Source organism: Bactrocera tryoni, chromosome 1 (assembly GCF_016617805.1).
Source record: "Bactrocera tryoni isolate S06 chromosome 1, CSIRO_BtryS06_freeze2, whole genome shotgun sequence".
Lineage (NCBI taxonomy): Eukaryota > Metazoa > Arthropoda > Insecta > Diptera > Tephritidae > Bactrocera > Bactrocera tryoni.
The window spans coordinates 63,116,327-63,140,778 of record NC_052499.1 but is presented as its reverse complement, the minus strand read 5'-3'; the positions used below and the strand labels follow the sequence as shown (position 1 = coordinate 63,140,778).

General features: G+C 33.8%; 2 protein-coding genes across 4 annotated transcripts in view; one reads left to right on the top strand and one right to left on the bottom strand.

The window, feature by feature from the left end:
- The window catches only part of LOC120780070 (paired box pox-meso protein), a 40,958-nt gene that overhangs the window by 6,148 nt on the left and 10,358 nt on the right, over nt 1–24,452 (bottom strand). The gene's annotated exons all lie outside the window — the stretch shown is intronic.
- Nucleotides 931–2,872, top strand: LOC120780082. 3 transcript variants are annotated; one of them, XM_040112363.1, is made up of 4 exons: nt 931–1,235; nt 1,309–1,399; nt 1,461–1,595; nt 2,610–2,872. In XM_040112363.1, exons 1-4 carry the CDS (start codon nt 1,080–1,082, stop codon nt 2,687–2,689), a joined length of 462 nt encoding a protein of 153 aa, XP_039968297.1. In that variant the 5' UTR covers nt 931–1,079; the 3' UTR covers nt 2,690–2,872. The 3 variants fall into 3 exon arrangements, with proteins under 3 accessions (XP_039968297.1, XP_039968288.1, XP_039968303.1); XM_040112354.1 differs by having other exon boundaries at nt 932–1,235; nt 2,595–2,872; XM_040112369.1 differs by having other exon boundaries at nt 933–1,235; nt 1,461–1,641; nt 2,610–2,649.

The following is a 24,452-nucleotide window of genomic DNA, read 5'->3' as shown; positions in this document are numbered from 1 at the left end:
ACCATGTCCGTTCGTCTGTATTTATACGAACTAGTCCCTCAGTTTTTAAGATATCCTTTTGAAATTTTGCGAACGTCATTTTCTCTTCAAGAAGCTGCTCATTTGTCGGAACGGCCGATATCGTACTACTATAACATATAGCTGCCATATAAACTGAACGATCGGAATCAAGTTCTTGTATGGAAAACTTTCACATTTGACAATGTATCTTCACCAAATTTGGTATAGATTATTTTCTAAGGCAACAATGTAATCTCCCATAAAATTATTCAGATCGGTTCCCTATAGCATATAGTTACCATACAAACTGAACACTTAGTTACTAAAATAAATGCACCTGTGAAGGGTATATTAGCTTTGGTGCCGCCGAAGTTAACGTTTTTTCTTGTTTTTATTTGGAATTTTTATTACACAATTATTATTTTATTTTTTTTACACAATTTTAATGCTATCAATGTCACTGTGCCTAATTTTGTGCGTGCAACTGCATAAATAATAGCATTGCAGTCGGTTGTCCACACACACATATGCATATGTACATTCTTACATATAAATACATATGCAACATTGAGACATTGCTTTAACTCCCTTTTGTTCTGTTAGAATTTGCTAAAAAACGAAACTTTTTCAGCAGTTGCACTAAATACTCGCGCATTAAAACACTTGGTAAGTGTAACAACAACTACGACAAGCGAATATTGCTTGCAACTGCTCGGCAACAATGTAGCAAACTTACAAAACCTACTTGTAATCATGCTTAGGCACATAGAAACATATTTATTTGACGACATAAATTATCAACCTAAAGTAATAAAACCCAAAACCTATTTCTGTGAACATACGCACAGCCTTACATACATACAAGTGCAGCATAGAAGTTTAGTCTAAGCTACACATTTTCAAACGTTAATGTTTACAAAAAAAATGTAGATTTCGATATTCAAAATTCCTATATAAGCTTTGGAGTTGACGCAGCCCAATGCCTAAGTACTCGTATCATAGCAACGGCTCACAAGCCTCATAGTCATTGCGATACCCACAGTTGTTAAGTGAAGTCTGGTTGTGGAATTGTGCGCATAATGTGTGGACTTTATAAAATTCTATTCCTGCTGATTTGCACTGGTGTCGTAATGAGGAGACGGGCAGAAGCAGCACCAAAGTCTGATGAAGCGTTGAAGGACAAAATCAAAATTTCAAATATCGCCGCGATCGCTGATGGCAAATTGGAGAGAACCGTAAGTGAAAATACTGTTTAGAGAGATTGGATTAGAAAATATTTTGACTTTGGTGATGTTCTTGTAATTATAGAAACGCGGGTTTTTAGATTATCTGCTGTATGGACTCTATGAGCACTTCGATTATGGCGAGGAATCTGATTCCGAAGAGGATGAGAAATACTGTGAAAATTTATTTAAGCACAGTTTTTTGTGTAATTAGTATTATTTTTTTTTATTTTACAGTAATTTGCCGAAATTGTACGATTCTTATTAACCAGTCAAATAATGAGAGAATGCCATCTACCGTACCATCAAAGGTACCAGGTAATATGACGGCTGGAGTTGTACCGAACGGTAATAATGCGGCCAACGGAGGGGGTTAGTATAAATTGCTAAAAGCAAAATCACGTGGTTAAAAGACCTGGTATTTTAAACATACCTACATATATATCGTTTTGATAACTTATTAAAAAAAATGAATACAAATTTTAGTTTTAATAAATTTCAAAATGTTGTAATTTAATATATTAAAAATTTTATAATTAAATAATTTAAAAAATACTATCATAATCAAATAAATCTTTAATAATTAAATATTAAACCAAAAAAAATACTATTCCAAATAACTGAAAATAATTTTTTGTTTATGTATGCATATTTATTATATTATATATGCGTATCTGACTATTTAAATTTATAAACCTTAACGCAAAATATATACAGTGAAATTCCTCATAAGCGGACACCCACCGTCGCAGTGTTTTTAACCGGCTAAGGGAGCTGTCCACATACTGGGCGTGACAAAAACGTGTGTTCAAAATGCGTTCTAGAGTCAGAAGCTGCTATTCAGAACTAAATTTTTACGAAATTAATAAATGGGAGTAAATGTCAGGCAGGAGTGAATATATGGCAATTATCTCATAGACGCGGCCAGTGCAAGTCAATTTGTTTGCCGGGATCCTTTTGCGTATAATTAATAAAAAAACTGTCGCAGAACTCCACCTATGAATGAAATAAATGGGAACTACAAATTGTACATAATTTTCCTTACACGTTCTATAAAATCTTGTCCGTTTATCTAAAATAGTTTGAAAGAAATATTATCACAATAGTGTCCGTGTCAGATCGTTGATAGCTAGTCATGTCCGCTTATAGGAATTACTTTTGAATGAAATATTAATGAAAATGCTGTGTTCATGAAATTTGTCCGGTTATGGGAGGTGACCGGCTATAAGGACTGTCCGTAATGGGTAATTTTCACTGTATATGGAACTAGATTAACATAAAATCATTGCAAAAGTACAATAAATAATTTCGAAATAATTAATAAATAATTTTCAAATAATTTTCAAATGTTAATTTCTTTCTAAACTATAGCTCCTCGTTCCTCAGACGTTGCAATGCCATCAGAGTCATCAGACAATAATAATAAAAAATCTGGAGAATCACCCATGATTTCAGAGATGCGTTGAAGAATTTTTGGAAATTCACATAAAAATTAAAAAATATCAACATTAATAATATGGGTCGATGTTAAGAAATCAAATAAAAACTGAAAAATACCACAATTACATATGTGAAATATGCACCTTTATATAGACATATGCTTACCTATTTTCATATACATATGTTATACATTTTTAATATAATAAGAGGATGAGGTAAAAATTATACAACAAAGTTTTCTTATGATTGCCTCTCCTTTTTGTGGGGTGTATTTTGTTATAAACCGAAAAATGTCGGCTGAAGCATTTTACGCATTTTAAATAAGTTTCAGAATGTGTTTTGAATTTTTTGGAAAATTGTTGCATTGTTGAGACGCCGTTCGGTCCTCAAAAAGTCACAATTTGGTGTATTCTTAGAAGCAATCATTGGTCCATATTTCATAAAAACTGAAGCCGTTCATTATGTTACCGTCAATAAGGAATGCTATAGACCCATGATTAATGACTTTTCGTGCCTGAATTGGGGGATGTTGGTATATAGCCAACAAAACAATCAATTTATTTAAGGATGCTTTAGGTGAGCCCATTAGCTCGTGTTATCGTCCTGTGGTGTGGCCAGCAAAATCATGAGATTTAACTTGCTGAATTATATTTGTGGGATTATGTGCATTCACTTGTCTATGCAGATAAGATACAGTTGCAAAAAGTGGTTGAAAATTGGGCCACTCGGTTGGAATGTACATATGCGAGCTTGCCGCCGCATTTGTTCAAAATCATTAAAAACATAATGGCAACGTCTTATCTTTATAATAAAGCTAAATTTTTGGCCATAACATCAAATTATATGCGCCTTTTTTTGTCTTGAAAATTAGATTTGTTTGGAATATAATTTGATATTTGCTTTCTCTATATGCATTTTATAAGTTTTTGAACTTATAAATATAATTATACTTTAAGAGATTACTCCCAAGTATTACTTAATTAAGTGGCGCTAAAAGCAAAGATCCCCCAAAGAATGATGCATTAATGCAAAACATCTTGACAACACGGTGGTTCGACTATTCAAACACATTTTTCTGCTGAAGAAATAAGAAAAATTGTGTTGTCGCTACGCCAGAAAATTAAATCTACTTAGTTCAAATATGAAAATTAACACTCAACGTGTAAAAATACAATTGTGCCTAATGTATGCATAACAAGTACCACAAGATTTTCTGTTATGATCGCTTGGATTCTACATGGAAACCATTGCTTTCCGATAAAATTTCTTACATACCGTGATACAGCTTGACCTATTCATTTCACATATTTTTGTTACCCCAGAGATCAAAACTCCTTTAGGATAGTTAAATTTTTTATTTGGTTTACCGACGAAGGCTTTGCGTTTTCCAAAGGAAAAAGTCCAGAGGTGGAGTGTTCTCGATTGTTCGATAATGCATCGAGATGCATGAAAATTTTTCTCTCAAAATGGAATTTTTGTTTGATAATATATGTATGTATGTAGTATGGGGCTTTACCATGATGCTTTAATCGGAAGTAGCCACTCGTTATATTTCAGATTAGTTAGTTGTAATGGTTCAGATGAACAAATCTATGTTTCATTAATACTTTATTACTTTAAATAGTACTTATGTACTTTAAATAGTTTTACAAGTGTGGGGTAAATAGCAAAAATATGTAGGGTATTTCATTCATGACATTCGTCGACAGATATTTGCCGACTTGCAAAATGAAGACGGGCAAATGTGTTGTACATTTAAGTGACGTCGCACGAAAAGTAAAGCGACTGCAAGCAGCAACAGGAAAACACAAGTTGACATTCTGTTTGACATTTGTAATCTTTCGATCGTTAATTATTTTCGAATTGTGAGAGAGCACCACACAGAAGCGATTTTTGGAATGAACGCAGCAAAGCCATACACGTTTGTGACACTTTTCGCCATTCACTACAGTCTGGTAACGCAGTACTAGAGCCGCGTCTGCCCAAGTGGTTCGAATAAACATGGGTGTGCAAATATATACATATACATACTTGTATGTATGTACATATTTTTAGATATGTCACACATTCATTGCTTACAGCGTTGAGCATAATATCATGTTTTTTTGTAAAAAAAATATTTGCAATTTGTGAATATCTACTCTGAAGTTCATTGATAGACAATTCATGTTTGTTATAGTTATAATAATATTACCGTATACTCTAACGGAATTCGATATGTCGGTACCAAAAATGCATATATTTTTATATAATATATGTGATATATGTATATGTATTTTTTCTATGTAAATGACCAAGCATATTACAGTGAGCAAAAAATAGTAAGACTTTGTTCGTAATTTTATAATTCTTAACGATTCTTACGACGCAGAACACTCAAATAGCGTTCCTTGTTGACAGTTGGTCGGCCGGAAGGAATTCGGATTGCGTTAAACCTCATTAATCGAAGAAAACTGTCAATATAACCTGGATTTTGACCTGCTTTGACGAGGTTTTTTTTTTGCTTCCGCTCATCGCAAGCATAGATCCAAGACTCATCGCCAGTAATAATGCGTTTCATGATATCCTGGTAGTCGGAAATCATTGTTTCACAGACGTTCACGGTTCGTTGGCAACGCGTTCTCGACCCTCTTTAAATGATTTCAACCAATCAAAAACACTTGCTCGCGATAAAGAATTACCACCGAAGGCCTATTCCAACATTCTACACGTTCCGGCATCAGACATTTGATTCCGTACATAACATTTAATGGAACTTCGTTCTTGAATAATTTTACTCATCGAATAAATCGCCGAATGCGCTTTATATACTTCAGTACGATTAACATATACTAATCACTATTGATTATTTTGATGTGGCTTTTATCTGTGTCACTGACAGTCATACCAATCTAGAAAAAAAATATTTCGACGAATGGAATATTTAAAAATCTTACTATTTTTTGCCCACAGTAGTACGTATTCGTTTTCAAAGTTTCACCAATAATCGATTCGCCTCTGTAGTAATGCAAATACAATACTTACTTATTCTTTTCATTTTTCAAGGCAAGTGAAACATGCTTGGCACGCACGCTTTACAACAGCAACAATTTGTAAAATTTGTTAAGAACATTCTTGCGAACATTTTGATTCGTTTCAGTGCTTGTTTGACTCTTTTGTAAAATGTCAATAAATTAGCCTTTATTTGATTTCGCCGCTCGAATGCCTTTTGTGGACCGTTTAACAATACTAAAGAAGTACATACAAGTATATTAATTATAGGTGTTTATACATTATACATAATATTACTGCGTCTAAAAAGTAGCCAAATTTTAAATGTTTCAAGTTTCGGAGCCGGAAAAATTTAGAAAATATTATAAAGGGGTTAACCGACAGCGATCATTCCTCGGCATGCAATGCTATGCGAATATTTGAGAAAAAGCGGCGTTTTAGATTTTCTTTCTGCACTTCATCTCTCTACAAAGTAGACTTCAATTTCTGTTCGGAAAAACAATTTTCAAGATTGGAAGCAAAATAAAAAAATCACACGGGCTTAAATCTAAGAATATGGTGAACGGGGCAGCAGTTTTTCATGGATGCGCTTATTATACGGAGTGAGCAAACGCGGCATTTACAGCGGTGCGAAAGCAAACCTTTCATTAAGAATATAACCACCTAGTCTTTTGAGATTCCTACTGCCTCAGTAACTCGCATAAAATTTAATCGTTTTTCTACCAATACAATATTGTTGACTTTTGTCACGTTATGCTCCGTGATAAACGTTTTCAGTGCATTTGGCAGTGCTTCAACAAAAACCGTCCGAACACGCGACAAATTGATTCTCGACAGTCACCATGGAAGGATGTCGCTGCTTGATTTTCCTTCAAAAATAAGAGTCGAATCAGCGATCTATATTGTTCCTTTTAAATTTTTCTGAAATCCATGGACATGACCGCTTCTACATGCGATCAAAGCAAAATTACAAGTCCATTTTGACTGTACGTTAATGGCGCCAATATACTGTGAGTATAAATCCTTTATATATTATTTTCGGATATAATCTTTGCCGTCTTATAACAAAATGTACATGAGAAAGCAACAAAGCAAGTTGTCGAGTTCAATTTCACACCATAGAGTAAGTGTAATTTAATCTTTGCCGTCTTATAACAAAATGTACATGAGAAAGCAACAAAGCAAGTTGTCGAGTTCAATTTCACACCATAGAGTAAGTGTAATAACTTCTTGTTACTATGTCCCCATCTGATTGAGCCAGTCAATTCATATCCTGCCACTTGACTATTATAGCATAGAGCTACTCCAAAAACAAAGTTAATGTATGGAAAACTTATATGACGAGATATCTACACGAAATTCCGTATAGATTATTGTTCAAGGCGACGGGTCAATCTCAGAAAACACCGTTTGGATCGAGCTGCTATAATGTACAGCTGCCATACAAATCAATCAAAATCCAGATAAAATTATTTTTATCCCTTTTATGCTATGAAAAGTACATCTGCTAAGTGTATTAAGGGTATTTTCCTATTATCTTGTGTTTTTTTAAACCACACAGGTCGAATAAAACTAAATTGTAGTCATAAGTAATGCCATATGTCTGCCCTACACTAGAATCGAAGTTATATAATATAATATATTGTTATAGATTTTGCTATGAAACAACGATTTGCAGGCATATGTATGTATGTATGTATGTATTTGCCAATTTTAAAGCCTGCACCACAGGAAGTGATTGTATTTGCAGAAGAGTCTTTAATTTCAAATTATAAATCAAATATGTGTTTCATAGGCCATTTGTAGAAAATTTGTAAATCTTATTTCTACAAAAAAAAGTCAGAACAACATAATTTGGTAGCTACCCCTGCGGCGGCATCCGTTCCACAAATTTGTTTAGGTGCACTTCTGCAGCTCATTTGTAAATTCGTAAATAAATATTTATGCACAAATCGACTGCTATTCGGTAGCAAATCTATTCCATAAATATTTGCGAGGAAGTCCTTAAAAATATATGTATGCAATAATCAGGTAAATTATATACACAAATTAAAGTTTGTGGGTTGAAAACTTATTTATGTAAGTACTTCATAAATGTAGTAAATCAAAAATTTTTTGAGAAGGTACTTAATGCCATTATTTGGAGTATTTTAGTCCCACAATTTTGTAGTATGCATATTTCATTCAAGAATCTTCAAGAGAATACTTAATCCTGTTAACAGTTCATCCACTCTTTCATACCTACACACAAGCATAAATATACAAATAAGTAGGTATAGATAGATAGGTGTCTGCATTTATTGGTATAACCCTTTTAAAGGCTTCGCGTTGCTTGCGCAAACAAATCCATTACTACTGCTGCAGTTGTATTTGTGGAACTCGACATCATTCCGGTAGTCCGTTAAACATTTTCAATGCAAACAATCGCGGCTACTTAAAGTAAATATAAACCCGCCTTCGTGTCTCTTTGCATAGACTGACTTGCACTCGGTTCAAAGTGGCTTCCGTACTTTACTAATAGTCTCGGCTACGACCACCAGCGCTCTCGGCAATTTCATTCTATTAGTGTTCAATGAAGAACAAATACATATCTACACAAGAACATATAGACTATGGGTAAAGTATACTAGTAGTACTTGGTTGTGGCTGCATGCATCGTCGGTGGCATATTTGCACCTACGAGAAGATCAACAATGGAGCGATTCGTTTTTATTATCTATGTGCCATGCTACAATAAGGGCTAGTATGTAGTTTTGCTTGAGGCTTTAATAATTACATATCTATATACTTGTATGTTAGGGAATTTCGTCAGTATATATATTTGCTTGGATTCTGATCCACTATTGACGTTTTTTGGCTTTGATTCTTGCAAGTTGCAAGAATATAAAATGTTCGGTTGCCCCCGAATTTAGCCTTGCCTTACTTGTTTATGACTAATGTTGTTTTTATTTGAGAAATTCATAGATTTTTTTTCATTCAGCACAGTTAAACGTATTTAAGAATCAAAAATTTTATTATGTTCTACAATTTATGACTTTTATTAGCGTTAAAGATTAAAAAAACCAAAAAAATTCGAATCGTAGTAAAATTATTAATTTAGGTACAACCAGTCGCAGCCGAATCAGATATGATGATAATAGATAAAATAAGGAAGCATTACTTTTCCGTAAGCCATTACGAATCTGATGACAACAATTACGGTTCGTCATAGTTTCCTTCAAGCAATATTCCATAAAAAATCTGCAGATCCGTGATATTTTCAAAATTTATTTTTTATGTGCTACCGTAGAGAAAAAGCTAAGGATGATCTAACAATGTTGCTCCAGATTCGATTCCAAGTGATTACGATTATTTGGCTGCTAATCAATGACAAATACAATAAACTATGAATGGACGTCTTCAACGTTGCTTGAAACTGAAAAAAGATCAGGAGAGCACGAGTATTTCGAGACGTGCGTACACTAATTTTTAATGTTAGGTAACATGTATTCGATGGGTATTAGTTTGGTGAGTTTTTCTTAGCCCTGTACTGCACTGCCACATTCAAGACGATGCTACGGGCAGTTTATGCTTGTATGCAATTTTTATATATTTTAATAATCGATTCGGAAATCGGAAGAAAATATTTTTTCTCGTTCGTTTGAATATACTAATCTTCTATGCAAAATATGCTTTTCTTAATTTTTCGTTGAATTATATTGGAAGTTGAAGTCATGTATTCATACTGCAACGTGTTTGCAATGCGAATCTCTATTTCTCCCTCTAACATTCCTTTAAATATGTATGTATATTTGAAATAACATACGTTTCATTGGTTTAATTTTGTAAATATATAGAATATTAATTTTAATGGCGATGCCCACTTATTCTTTGTTAACTTATCAACATTGCATTTGAATGTTTATAAGTCACTCGATTAGATTTGATATATTACATTGTGACTAATTAACTGTACCTGCTCAATTCAGTAAAGAAGGTGATTTCTTTAACTGTGTATGAGTGCCTTGCTTGACCTGTATTGGCTTAGCGTTTGTTATCTTAAACAAGTAGTCCCGCATAGTATACATACATATGCATTTATCTAAAGGTTGTCCAATGTATGCAAATATTTTAAACAATCTCAGTTTGTGGTATTGTATATAAATGTATGTATACTTATACAGGTAGGTATATGTCGTTGTACTCATAAACAAATATGGTGCGAGCAAATACACAAGCTTCAGAAACATTATTTATCTTTGCTTGTTAGATAGCGCAATAAACACGAATACTATCGCAATTGCTTGTTTACTTCGCCATTTTCTTTGTGTTATTACCTAGATTCGCGTGCTGCCAATATTAATGTGCGATAACAGTGGGCGATTTCAGTAGTTTTTTGAAATCCACGAAACCAAGGCTTTTTTAACGTATTTATTGCCGTGGCAAAATATTTAACATCTTCTCAAATGAGGTCCATTTTTGGCTTAATGGCTCCGTGAAAAAATGCCTAAAAATGTCGCTTTTGATGTGAGTCAAATGCTCGTATGGTTCAGGAAATTAATTACCAAAAATCTATCGTTTCGTTCGGATTGTGGTATGGCCGCATCACCTTATATCATTCGAATTGAGGCAGGAAATCCCGTTACCAACAATAGCGACCATTTTAACACGATGTTGACCTACTTTTTCTGTGTATTTCCAACAAGACGATGCGCCGCCTCATGATTCACGCCTAAATATGTTTGGATACATTATGTGCAAAGTTTGACAACTCGTTAATTTCGACAATTATTTCGAGATTATTTTCTTAGGGGATATGTTAAATAAAGATTTTCGCCAATTAACCAGCACCTCGGGCGTTGAAGACAACATTCAGCGCACTATAGCCGAAATTCCAGCCGAAATGCTGCACCGGGTAATGGAAAATTTGCGTAAATTAGTTTAGAATTAAAATCTGGCAACCATACAAAGATATCATGAAACGATACAAAAAAGCAGACTAGAAAGCGAAAACTGAACGTAAATGGGTGGAGATACTTATGCAAACAATGCCGTAGTGGTCGTTTGGCCGATATTTTGTTCAAATCAAGAGGAAGTTAGTGTTGAAGATAAAGAGCGTGTTGAAAATCTGGAATTGAATCTGAAACTATAACAACGGTATGAAAATGCTTGAAATCGAATAAAAACATATTTCTTGTTGAGTAATGGATTATTTGGATAATGGTTATGTTAAAAACTGATAAAAGCGCGATAACTCCCTGAATAAATATGTAAGAAATTTCCCAACCAAGATGGTATGAAAGAGCTTTATAGGATCCGGAACAAAAAATTGATTAATGGGACTGGCACTGCCTACCTTTAGATGAAATCCTATATATCAGTATTTTCAACCAAATTTAGCAAAGGAATGCAGAAACAGTATAAAAATAAGCGAAATCAGAGTAGAACCACGCCAACTCGTCAAAAAATAAAATTATAGCTTCCGTCCGATTATATATAAAACATACAGCAAGGGAGTTATCGGAATAAATTTTTGCACAAATTGTGTCCTCACATCAAAAATGGTCGAAATCGGACTATAATTTATTAAACCTCCAGACACATATTATGGGACCTGTACCTAGTGGTTGAATTTTAGCGAATCAGTGAGATATAATAATGAAGCTTGGACTACGCCTTTTCCTAGAATAGCGTATCCTGATCTCAAAAAAAGTTTAAAATACTCATAGCCAACATATACCAAGTATAAAGTTTTTCGGACCTCTGGTTAATTTTATACAATACGTAACCTGCTTTGTCGATGAGTATGAATGTAAAAGCTCTTGACCTTGGTCTAAACCTCAAATCCCTAATTTAATTATTTTCAATTTTCTGATTAAATTTTTACTCATATACCCAAATATAAATAATTTATCTACTTCGGTTTAATTTATATCACATTTAACTCATTTGAGGTTTATTTTAATACAAATATCTCAGAGACGAAGCAAAATATGATATAGTAATGAAACTAAGTGAGCCCATGACGAACCAAATATTTTTCCAATCCAGTTAGTAGTTTCATTCCATGCATATTGGTAGGATATAAGAAGTTCAGATTCACCCGACTTTAGCACTTTCGTACTTGTTTTAAATAGCTAGCACATAAGTTATTATTGTTATAATTAAACAAAACCTTCGTAAATAACAATTTTAATAGATTATTAAGTTGAAAACATTACTGTTATCACTATTAATTTGTTGAATTAAATTGTGCATTAAATGAGATAATTAACAAATTTGACATTTGAGCTTTGAAAAACATAAACATTAGTAGGCATCACATATACGCACACATTGGTACGTACTTAAGTATGTAGGTAACTAAATATTGCATTAGTATATAATACTTGTATAAGCATCGTACGTTCGTAAGTAGACATTTTGTTAGTTGCGATTGCAATTCCTTTATATAGGTACATTTTAGAAAATACAAATAAGTAAATTATATTTAAGATATTTTGATGTGGAAACTGCAGATAGAATTAACATGTACAGTAAATACTAATCGATGTTCGATGCTCAGAGAGGACATTAATTACATATGGACCGCAAGCAATGAAGTAGTGCCCGAGTACATTGAGTCAGTTGACAGGTGGGAGATTCGAATTGTCATCTCATAAAGATAGATTTTGCACTAGTTATCACTCCTCGTCAGACAGATTCAAATTTCGAATCAGATAACGATCGTTCGATATTTTATGAAAAAATAATATATCTTTATAATAAAAACAAAATAAACCTAAAAATAAATAATGCATATAATATATATTGCCTAGCATGTACATATGTACATATATGCATATGTGCGATAAATATCGGAAAACTATGCATGTTTTCTGACAAGTTAATTTACCGACGGCAAACTCACAGCCTGTATACTATATTTTCCGCAATATAATATAGTATACATACATACATATATTCCACTCAAAGTCGTAAGTAAGAATATTTAAAAAATAATTATCACTTTGTTGCTATTAACAATAAAATTTGTTTAAAAATGTTTATTTTAAATCGGTTCTAGTCAGTTTGCGATCGTTAATGGGCTTTATAATCAGATTTATACGCATCAACGAGACTTCAATTATGTCAGCTGTAGTTCATTTTGCGCTTAGCAAAAATTGTCACAAAATAATCATTTTTATGACCGCACTCCTACACACATATACCCATACATTTACGATCTAAGGCATATAAGTGAGGAAATTAATGACTTTTGAAGCTACCAGATAGTTGCAGCCATTTGAATGAACTTGCAGGAATGTATATATACATATATAAATATATATATATACAAGTATATATTGTATATGTACGCTTATTTCTATATATTTATATAGTCTGCATTTTTAAGCGCGCGTAAGCGCTTAATTTAATTTCCAAGCTAATTTTGTGTGTGTATGTATTATTGCATGCTTTTGGGCGCAAAGGCAAACTTTTCCACGTAAAATGTATGTATCAACATTTCATTAGCGCCAATTTACATAAATATGCACATTTTTAGAATGGTACATACACATACATATGCATATATATTTATGTATATACAACATACCATAATAAATGTTTATCACTTTCGGCATTTTAGCTCAAAGAGATTTTTCCAAGAATCATTTGGACTACAAATATGTATGTATGTACATATATGCAGATGTACATATGTATTAAGTACACTTATATTTGCAAACATTTGGGTGTGCAGATTTTTACTCTTTATTAGAAGGCAGCTCAATAACATAACACTGTTGAGAGTTGAAAATGTCGAATCGGATAAAAACTAAATTATTTAGTTATATTACGGTAAAGTATTTTTTTTAATGTATTTTTTGCTTTGCATTTTTCTAACGTAGTCATAATTAGATAATTAATGCCTTTTAAAGGATTTGTTCGAAAGCATCTTGGTTTTTAGTATTTTTTAAAGAACGATTCTGAAGAAACTATAAATATAAATATAAACTATCAGAAACCTGAAAAGTCTTATTGATTCACAAAACATCTCGTTATGTTTAGACACAAGCTTTTTTGGATTTATTTTCTTACAGTACTCGTATTTTTACGCCTGAAAAAAATATCAAAAAAATGCGCTTTTTGAAATTTTCAAAAACGCATTTGTCTATTAATAACTGAGCTTTAAACATTGAGTTAAACATTTTTTGTTAGTTTCGAGATTTTTATGCTGAAATCAATCTATCTATTTTTGCAATCTATCGAGAAAAATTTGAGCGCGAAGCTATGGTCAACAACACACTTAAAATAAGCTGTTGAATACAAAATAAATATACATAAATACAAACTTTTAGCTAAAATTGCCATAAGCTACAATATCCAGAAAAAATACTTTCAAATGTGGCTTGTTCGATGAAAGCACTATTAGTACCGTCAGTGGTATGCGCTAAAGACAAATTATTATTTCTCACACAAATATAACTAATCAAAAGAAGAAATGGTTCCAACAGGATGGTGTAACTGACCATAAAGCTTCTAAAACCATCATTTTATTCTAATGAACTTTTGGTGGCTACATTATATCAAAAATTTGCTACATCAATTCGCCACCCAGGTCAAACTTTACTTAAAAATTTCTGCGATCAATATTCTTACACTTAAAACATACTTACCCTAATGTGCATATGGAAATTTGTACGTTTTTTGTGTTTTACTCATACACTACTCTACAACTATGTGTGAGCATTTGCCACGTCCATTTATATTGATAGTGTCCATCATGTACACTCATGCATACACATGCACATACAATTCAGGCAAGTTAAATTGTATATTATCATTTTGTAGACGGCAATTTAGTTAGAACAATGGGTCTTCTTGTCTTTGCCAATTTCCCAGAATTTATAGTTCATAATTTCGTTTTTAATTAGGCTTTTTATGGTGTATATATACATATGTATATACAAAATATAAGTAAGTACACATTCATAATTTTGTAGCAATGAGATTTCCCACAAAGCCATCAACAATTGTGAATAGTGATGTTAAGACAGTTTTGAGAAACTTTAATACATTTGAAACCAAGCTGGTTTCAACTTCAGCGGTTTACTATTAATTCAAGGGCAAGCCTTATTTATGTTCTATTTATATTAATATTACGCCATTTTTTTATAATATATTAAAATATTATAAAAATGAGGTAATACATGAACTTGTTTAGGTTAAGGTTTTCTTTGTTGCTAAAAAGTTTCGATGAAATAAAAAAATAGAAATTTAAACCAAATTATCAAAAGGTGTTATCTATCGATCTAGTAGAAGGAAATCCGTTATTTGTACAATAGATGGCTTTGGTAATTTGTATTTCGCATTGGATAAGTCAGATCGCTATATGGCTGTAGATAAGATTTCAAATCATAAACACTTTTCAAATAGTTTTGTGAGTTTCACACTCAGTATATTTTGAGCACGCATCAAAGAAAGACACCAGCAGAGAGGGAATACATCATATTTTATAGTTTTCGATAAAAGCAAAAAATCCAGGCAGACGTCTAAAAATGGGAATTGTTTTTATGATCCTGATGCCAATCACGGGCAATATTGCTTATGTCGAATCCAATTCGGTAACTTTGATGCCAAAGATGCAACAAGTTCTAGAAGACCAAAACTCGATTATAGCGATAAAATAAAGGAAATCTTTGATACCGACTATTACTTCGATATATGTATAAGAGTTAAATAACTCAGAAAAAAACATTGAACCATTTAAATATGGCCGGATACAAAACAAAGTACAAGGTATACGTTTCAAATGAGTTAACGCAGAAAAACTCACGGACATGATGAACAGTGGGTCACTTACGACAACGTCAACTAAAAAATTCTAACAAATACGCTCATATCTCTATTCTCCGGAAGAAATTTAAATTATCGAATAATTTTCTGAAATATATATGTAAATACATTATAATTAAATTTCCCGGGTATATGATAGTTCAAAAAAATGTATTTGGCTAAGTTGGTAGAACTGTCTTATATTACTAAGCCAAATATTAGCGCGATCTTTCGACTAGTTTGTTTACAGCATCTGCTTAAATCGGTACTACTCGGTAGTGCGTTGCGATTTTTATAATGGATATAAATATCGAATACATGTCTCGTTCTGGACGACTTCGACCTCTTTAACTGATGAAAATATTAAAAAAAAGTGAAGGATATGGTGCTTGAAAATCGTCAGGCAAGCGTTAGAGAGATGTCAAGAGAGCTTGGCATCTCTCGTGAGCCCGTTCGAATGATTTTGGTGGATATTTTGGGTATGAGACGCGTTCTTGTTCGACTCCTTCCAATAAAGTCGATTTTTTTTCAAAAAGAATACTGTAAACAGGTTTCTTTGGACATGTTTGATCGTGCGAATTCCGACCCCACAGTCATGAAAAGCATTATAACTGCCGATGAGATATGGGTTTATGAGTTTGAGATGCAACAAGTCAGCAATCATCGGAATGAAGGGAAAAAACGAACCGAAACCAAGAAAAAACCAATCCAAAGCCGATCAAACATTAAAGTGGTGCTCATTGGCTTTTTCGATATTCGTGTTTTGGCGCATCATGGCGTCAATAAGGAGTATGGCGGCGTTTGCGTGAGAATATAGGTCGACTGGAATTGTGGAAGAACAATTCATGGATTTTACATGATGATAATGCACCATTGCATCGAGCCACGATTGTACACGAATTTAGAATTTAAAGGGTAATGAATACCTTCGATTAACCACCGTATTTACCAGATTTGGTTCGTGTGATTTTTTCTTATTCCCCAAACTGAAATTGCTGCTCCGTGGAACCAGTTTTCAGTCGATCAAAGTTATAAAAAAAATTCGCTGAAGGAGCTGAGAGATTGCTTTGAAGGCGACTAAATAAATATTGATTAATAATTAAATACATATTTTTCGTTTTATTTACAATATCCGGGTATTTTTTACACGATGTATTTGCAAAATAATCGATTTTACGAAATTCTCTAGTGTATCCGTTTCAAAGTAGAAACAACTGACAATAATTTGTCGACAAAGGAAACTGTTTGTGATTTAAACATACGTACATTTCTAATCTCATGGTTACTAATTAGTGCTAATTTATAGACACATGTAAGATTTTTAAAGCCTAAATTTCACATAGATCGCTTCATCAGCTTTATATCACTCTATTAATTCATGACTAAACTAGTTTTTATTGCATTACATAACTTTATCATATTGGAGTATAGCATTTTTTAGATTTTTCATAGACACTTTCGCAAACAATAAAACAATGCATAAACAACATTCACCAATTTCATTCATTTAATAAAAACATTGATTTTTTCCATTCAACTGCGAACACACAGAAAAAATATGGTTCGTGCTCTTTTAATTAACACGTTCCACGCCATAATTTTAATGTAGCATATAATTAAATTTTTCATATTTCGTTTTAATCAAATCTATAAGCATTTAGCCCAATTAGATTGACTCATTTCGGTTTATGGCGGAGCGAAAATTCTTAGCGAGTGTGAGCAAAGTAGAAAAGTCAAAGTGAAAAAGGAATAAAGAATGAAAAAATTATTTATTTCGCGCAGGTACCATTTTGGTAACTTATTTGCTGGCAAATAAATTTGGGTTTTTTCTTCAATTAAATGCTTTCTTTTTGCCAACAAAGCTTGAAAAGAAATTTGAAAAAAATACAAAAACATACATGAGTTCGACTGTGTGTTTGTGTAGATAAACGTGGATATGTGTGTGTGAGTATTTTTAGTTTTTCTGGGATCAGCAAACACAAATTGAAATATAAATTTGGCATGAAATGGCGTTTTTACCGGCAGCGTCTACGGATTTTCTGCGCCTATCTTCGAATTTAATTTCTTTCGTCACGACACAAAATTTCAAAACTGCATACCCAACGCACACACACACTTATATATGCATACACTTATGAATGCATATTCCTTATATACTATTTTTAATTAATTATAAAAGCGCACTAAATTATAAACGGAAAGTGTGACGCTGCCAGCAGCTGAAGAAGCCGCCTAAAAGCCGCAGGGAGCCGCCGCCCAAAGAAACCTGCTGCCAGTGATTGATAGGTGAATGTGACATTTCGCGAAAAGGGGGCGGACATTTTGCTCTGCCTGCATACAAATAAGCATTAAATGTATTTTTTTTTTTTATACATAAATATGTGTATGTGAATATGTTTGCTATGCCTGAGTAGTTCCTGGCTGCTTGAAAAGCAAAAAATTAATGTTTTGCGTGAAAATCGCAAGTTTATGCAAAAAAATTTAAACGTATTTATTTCGATTTACAGTTTTCAATGAGAGAAATGAGTTCATTGCTACTTGAACCCAACATAAGCACAATATATACATACATACATATATTATTTTTTATATGTTTATATTTATGTATATATATAACGGCAGCTAATTGTAATGCGTTCTTGCAAGCGCTGTGCAAGAGATTTGCCATTGACAAGCCCGCGCTGAGACTTATACACCAGATCGGAGATGCGCCTATCAGAAATCAAAAGCAAAAGTTCAAACTCAAGTGTTATCAGAGTCAGTGCACTTCAGCGTACGTCGATGCAGACAGTCAAATACATGGCTGATATATTTCCGCACGAATATGTATTGAAGCTTATATACAGGGTATCCCAAAATGTACGCAAAATTTAGATTGTCATTTTTGCAGTAAAATGTTGACAACCAAAAAAAAAAAACAACAAATCGGTAGCTGACAGTTGAGGCTTAGTAAAAATGGAGCGTTGGAACGATATAACAACATGTTGGAATAATAAATCAAAAATAATGAAAGCTTGGCGGCCACTGTGGGAAAACTTCATTCAAAAAATGGTCGAAATAGTGGTTTAACTTCGTCAACTGTGAAGAGATTAATTGAAAACTTTCAGGAAACTGGAGACGCCAAACACACTGGTCGTCCAAAAACAAGTCGTTAAAATAAAATGATCGAAGTAGTGCATGAAAATGTCGGTAACAATCCATCAACCACAATTCGGCGTCGTAGACAATAATTGCACATTACAAGAAGCTCTCTACAGCGTATGCAGGGACAGGACAGTGACACATGTCACACAAATCGGGAAACACTTCAATTACTGCAGGAAATATATCCAAGTCGTGTATTTTCTCGTTTTTGCGATCGGAATTGGCCCCCTACATCTTGTGTTTTAACATCATAAGATATCTATGTATGGGTTTATTTAAAATCACAGGTCTATAGCAACAAGCCCACAAACACGCGAGCTTTAAAGTAGGGGATTCAATGTTACATCAAGGAAATTCAGCCATATTTGTGTAGAATAGTCATGTAAATTTCGACAAACGAGTGCGTATGTGTATGGAGGCCATTTGTTCCATGTTTTACTTCACAAATAACCTTAACTATAAACTTTATGAATCAATAAAAAAATTACAATCGGAAAACTAAAAACTTTGTTTTCTATTTAATCCCAATTTCGCATTAATTTCGGCACACCCTTTACATGCTTTCACATATAAATATAAATGTAATATAAATATATATGCATCAAGCAAACGTCCTATGCAATTATTTACCGTATGACTTATTTTTCAGCATTAAAATCAAGTCCCTAGTATGACGTGCTTATGATTAAAAGGCGCTGTAGTAAATCTTTATCAAAATCGAAGCCCACACAGGCAATCTCGATGTGCATTTTCATCAACATGGACAGATTTAGGCCGAACTTTATAATTTAACGTAGACATTTTGGCTAGTTTTACGATCAGAAGAAATTTTTAATCTTCTATTATTCTCTTTTGTGACAAATTTGCATAAAATTCAATAATTACTAAACACATATTATGATTGCAGCAATTATTTTATTAATAATAGCAAAGTTGATTCCTCTTGACCACAATTACTACTCATTACTGAAGAGGAGCATTTATTTCTACTTAAGAAAAGGCCTTGAAGTTTAAAAATATTGTAAAAAATCCACAAGGCATGTCTGCCTGTTCGTCTGTCTGTATATACGAGAAATAGTCCCTCAGTTGTTGAGATATCGATCTGAAATTTTACAGGCATCCTTTAGTACCCAAGAAACTACTCATTCGTCGAAACTGCCGATATCGGACCACTATAGCTTTTAGGTGCCATATAACTTATCGATAAAAACCACATGCTTGTATGGAAACGTTTTAATTCGGAAAGAAGATTCAAGGTTCGAAGCAACCAAATTTGACGATTTTTCTTGTTTTGTAATTAAATTAAGGTCATACATTAAATTCGTTAAGAAAAATCGTGTCATACAAGTTAAAATAAAAAATAGAAAATATGCAAATATTTTGAGCTATGGAATATTTGTATATTAGCAAAGCAGAAAAGTTTGTGGTCGGACCGAAAATTCGTGCTTCAAACAGAAAATCTCTACTGTTTGACAATAGAAATTGACCTTAACTAGAATATTTCTTCACATTTTATCCAATATTTCTGATGTTAAATGTCTAAAGCTGATGCTACCTCTGCTATTTTTGTTTAGAATGGTAAAAAATGAATTTCGTATTTTGAAAAATCAACAAAGTTTTAAAGAAAATGTATCATTAATCTCACTTTTATTGCGATCTACAGTAAGCCTCCTATCGAAACGAATTTGGAAAATACGTTGATCACTTTATCAATGACGTTATTGCTTTTTGTGCTAATATTTCGCACATTATTGCTTTGCTTATTCTTCTTCATTCAATCTCTCGTTCGTTCATGCATGTACATAGGTATATACATGCGTATGTTCATATATCTCATGTATTTAAAAGTTCATTTACTTTTGAACAATGCTTAAGGTTACAGGGTACCGATAATGTTCTACGGGTCATGATAACAAATTTATAAATAAATTGGAAATATTGAACTGAGACGGCAACCATTACTGAGTTAAAAAACAACATCCATTATTGTATGTATATACAAACATATGCTTTTACAGATTTCTGTTGTTAGTATTCAAAATTCAATAGGTAATATTAGGTTGTCAAATATGTATCTCCCTTCCGCCTTTTTGTCTTTTGAATTTCGCGGCTATGTATAAAACGCTACAGAGCTCGTATATGGCAATACTATACATCTTTGAAAGGTCTTGACATAACCTACAAAACGACGCTATGCATGATTAGTTTGGATATTGCGTTCAACAGTTATAGACCTGTAAACATGGAGTTCACTAACGCCAAGATTCGCGCTATTTTAAAGTTTTCCTTCGTTAAAAGCAAATCCGCTAGAGAAACGTTCCGTGAGATAAATGGTGTTTTGGGGGATGGTACTCCATCACTTGGAACTGCGAAGGAATGGCGACGAAAAATTCATCATATTCGACAATATCAAGCGAAAACGGTCGTGGCCGAAGGCCGGTGAATCGTCCCAAAAAGTGGCCAAACCGGGATTGACGGCCAGGAAGGTTTTGCTGTGTGTTTGGTGGGATTGGAAGGAAATTATCCACTATGAACTGCTCCCATATGGCCAAACGCTTAATTCTACCATCACTTCGAACAACTGGACCGCTTGAAGCAGGCGATCGACCAGAAGGGTCCAGAATTGGCCAACAGGAAGGGTGTAGTGTTCTACCAGGACAACGCCAGACCACACACTTCGTTGATGACTCGTCAAAAGCTACAGGAGCACGGATGGGAGATTTTATCGCATCCACCATATAGCCCGGACATAGTGCCAAGTGATTACCACCTGTTCCTGTCCATGGCGAACGCTCTTGTTGGTGTAAAGTTGAACCCAAAAGAGGCTTGTGAAAAGTGACTGGCGAGTTCTTCACAAATAAGAAAGAGGACTTCTACGAGGGGGGTATTGTGAAGTTGCCGTCTAGGTGGAAACAGATTATCGAACGAAACCGCGCATATTTGAACTAAATCCGATTACTGTAACACTTTTTATAAAGCATTGAATAAAGAGCAAAAAAGCGGAAGGGAGACATTTGACAACTTAATATAAGAAAGTTAAATGATTCGAAGCTTTATATCTAATAGAACTTTTTCCATATATATTTTTAACTAACTGTTCTTAACCTTCGGCGAAACTAAGAAAGCGTAATTTGGTATTATTCTTATATAACGGGTGATTTTTGCAACGAGTTTGGAGCTGCGAGGAGAAGGAACCGAAAGTTATGCTGTGTGGTTGAGCTCCTCTTTCTAAAATTTTGGCGCTTACGTTGTAAAAAATGCCCAATGGGACGGGTTATAGTGAGTTTAAGTCTGTATGCGAACCAAATTCATCAAGGGTTTTGAGATATTGGTTTGCATCTTCTCTGCAAAGCTTTTTTGTTTGACACATTATATTGCCGAAACTGGCATAGATTATTATCCAGGAAATGACACAATCTTCGAACATATTGTTCAGATCGAAACAATATAACATATAGCTGCCTTACAAACTGACCGATCAAAGTCAAGAAAATAATTTTTCTCTTCCTAGTAGGCTTAATTCGTCTTCGTTCGTATTGAAAAAACGTGGCTTTAGAGAATTAGCAGAAAATTTTGCGTTGGACGCAAATCATTGGTTGGCTACCCACCAGATTTAGTTTTGCATATAATTGCTTACCATGTAAAAGATATTATAGCTTCGTTAAAGCCGAAGTTAGCTTTTTTTATTGTTTTCTTCTAAGCTGATGTATAGATATTAATTATAATAACAACAGCAAAAAAGCACCACAACCACCACACAGAATCAATATTCGATTAATATCAACAGGTTTCTCTGTCACAAATATTTCTTAAAAGATCTATTAGCCATTCGGAGTCAGATTAAAACGTTTATGTTCCTTCATTTGTCACAAAACGTCAACGCACACGCCAAAGTAGAAACATCAACGCTCAGCCAAGCATTTAACAAAGGTGTTACTACCAATTAAACATAATTATATTGCTTGAATCCGTCAAATTATATTACCTATTTTTACAATTTAATAATAAAAAATAATTAAATATTTTATTTTGACATCAAACTTTTTATATAGTGTTTAACAAATCTAGTAAATTATAATACAATTTACTCTAAATATTTATAATGAATAGATTCCTTCAACGTCAACATCTTTGTCTGTCAACAGAAATTAATGACTTCATAAATTACCGCAACCACCAGCCAACACAACCATCACCAACAACAAAAATAATTTATTTACACACAAACGCTGAGATCCCGACACCAAGAGTGATGTGTACTACTAACACCCCTCTGTGTCTAAGTATATACAAGTAATGTCCCTGAAAACGGGGCGATTCGAAATATTTTGCGGTAACATCAATTAAACATCTCAAGAATCTGAAGCACCCACTAAGGGCAACAAGCGCTATGTGCGACACACACTATGCACGCCCATAGAACAAACGAAGCCAACACATAGCAGCAACTAACTTAGAGCGAAATAACGCCGAATGCCGAACGAGACCGCAATGCGTCTGCACAATAGAATTTTCAAAGAAATTCGACCAATTGCGTTCAATGCAGCGGAACGCCAAGACGATCGTTCACCGAAGACTATTATTTATCATAACAACAAGAACAATAATAATAAAAACATTGAGGCATAAAGAATTAGAAGATTTAGCATATAGTTGAACAATAATGTTGACAGCGAAACATAAATTGTTGACATGTTCGTTTGAATTGAGCATACCAGTACACAGATGTATTCGCCTATAAGTCTCCCGATGCAGAGGGGCATATACATATAATCTACAATACATAAGTTTGTAGATATTTTAGTGTATCGAAACGGTTAGGCGCTCTACAAGCGCATAGACATGTGTGCGACAGATGAGCGAGTGCGCCAGCGATTGATTCTCGGCTAGCCCCACAACCTTACTGGTAGTTCCGGTCCCCCGTTCCCTAAGCAACGATTGAACTTCAACCCTCTGCTTCATAGTCAAAGTTCAAATATTGAACACTAACCCTAAATCACTACTGCTACGACCTCCACCAGATGCCTGCGGTTTCCAATTGACGTATGCTTTCCCATAAATTACCGTCGTCGCCAATAGTGCGTGTACTAAGTGATCATGTGATCATGTGATCATACTTAGTAGCTGGAACGCGTGCCATGGCTTGGTATGATTTTTATACAAATGTATGCCTATTAGAATCTCGTTAAATTTTTGTTAATGCGCATGTTGCAACAAACTTGAGTACATTAAAATGCAAACATACAAATACACATATGTAAGTATGTACTAGTACTATATTCAAGTTGTGTTGTTGTTTGTAAGTGCGACTGACGATCCCACTAGCCCAGAGTTCGCTTGCACTTGTCATAGTTAATGTCTGCGTCGCATATCCCATGGGGAATTCCTTCGCTTGTTTGTCTGTCCGTCTGTGGTTTGACATGATGTGGTCACACAGGAGTTGGTGCTCCCTGGTGTTACACGAAGATTGATGCGGATGTAGCTGTAAGTAGCTCTTACACTCTTCTAGACTTCTAGAGTGTCATCAAGTGGCATACGAGCATGACTTCGTATGTGTGGAGATTTTGTGTGGTAGCAGATATCAGGTTTTAAAACAAATTATAATTGTATTGGACTTAAATGTGCATTTATTTCGAAATTATTTCTTGGTGGATAAACGTATTCATAAAATTTACTTTTAGGCGAATGTGAGCATTTAGCTTCATGTGACATCGTTGAATATCGTTTGAAAAGAATATGAATGGACTGGGTCTGATGTGGTCATAGTTTTTAGGAGCTATTAAACTTCAAATTAAAGGTATCTTTGCCGGGAGGGTAAACACCTCCAAATTCATTTTCCCTAACAAGATAATTCCT

Bases quoted from the DNA above. Each gene is read 5' to 3' on its own strand.
- LOC120780082 (XM_040112354.1), top strand. From the start codon at position 1,080: ATGTGTGGACTTTATAAAATTCTATTCCTGCTGATTTGCACTGGTGTC. The intron at 1,236-1,308 runs GTAAGTGAAAAT...TTGTAATTATAG, and splicing joins ATGGCAAATTGGAGAGAACC to AAACGCGGGTTTTTAGATTA. The intron at 1,400-1,460 runs GTGAAAATTTAT...TTTATTTTACAG, and splicing joins CGAAGAGGATGAGAAATACT to TAATTTGCCGAAATTGTACG.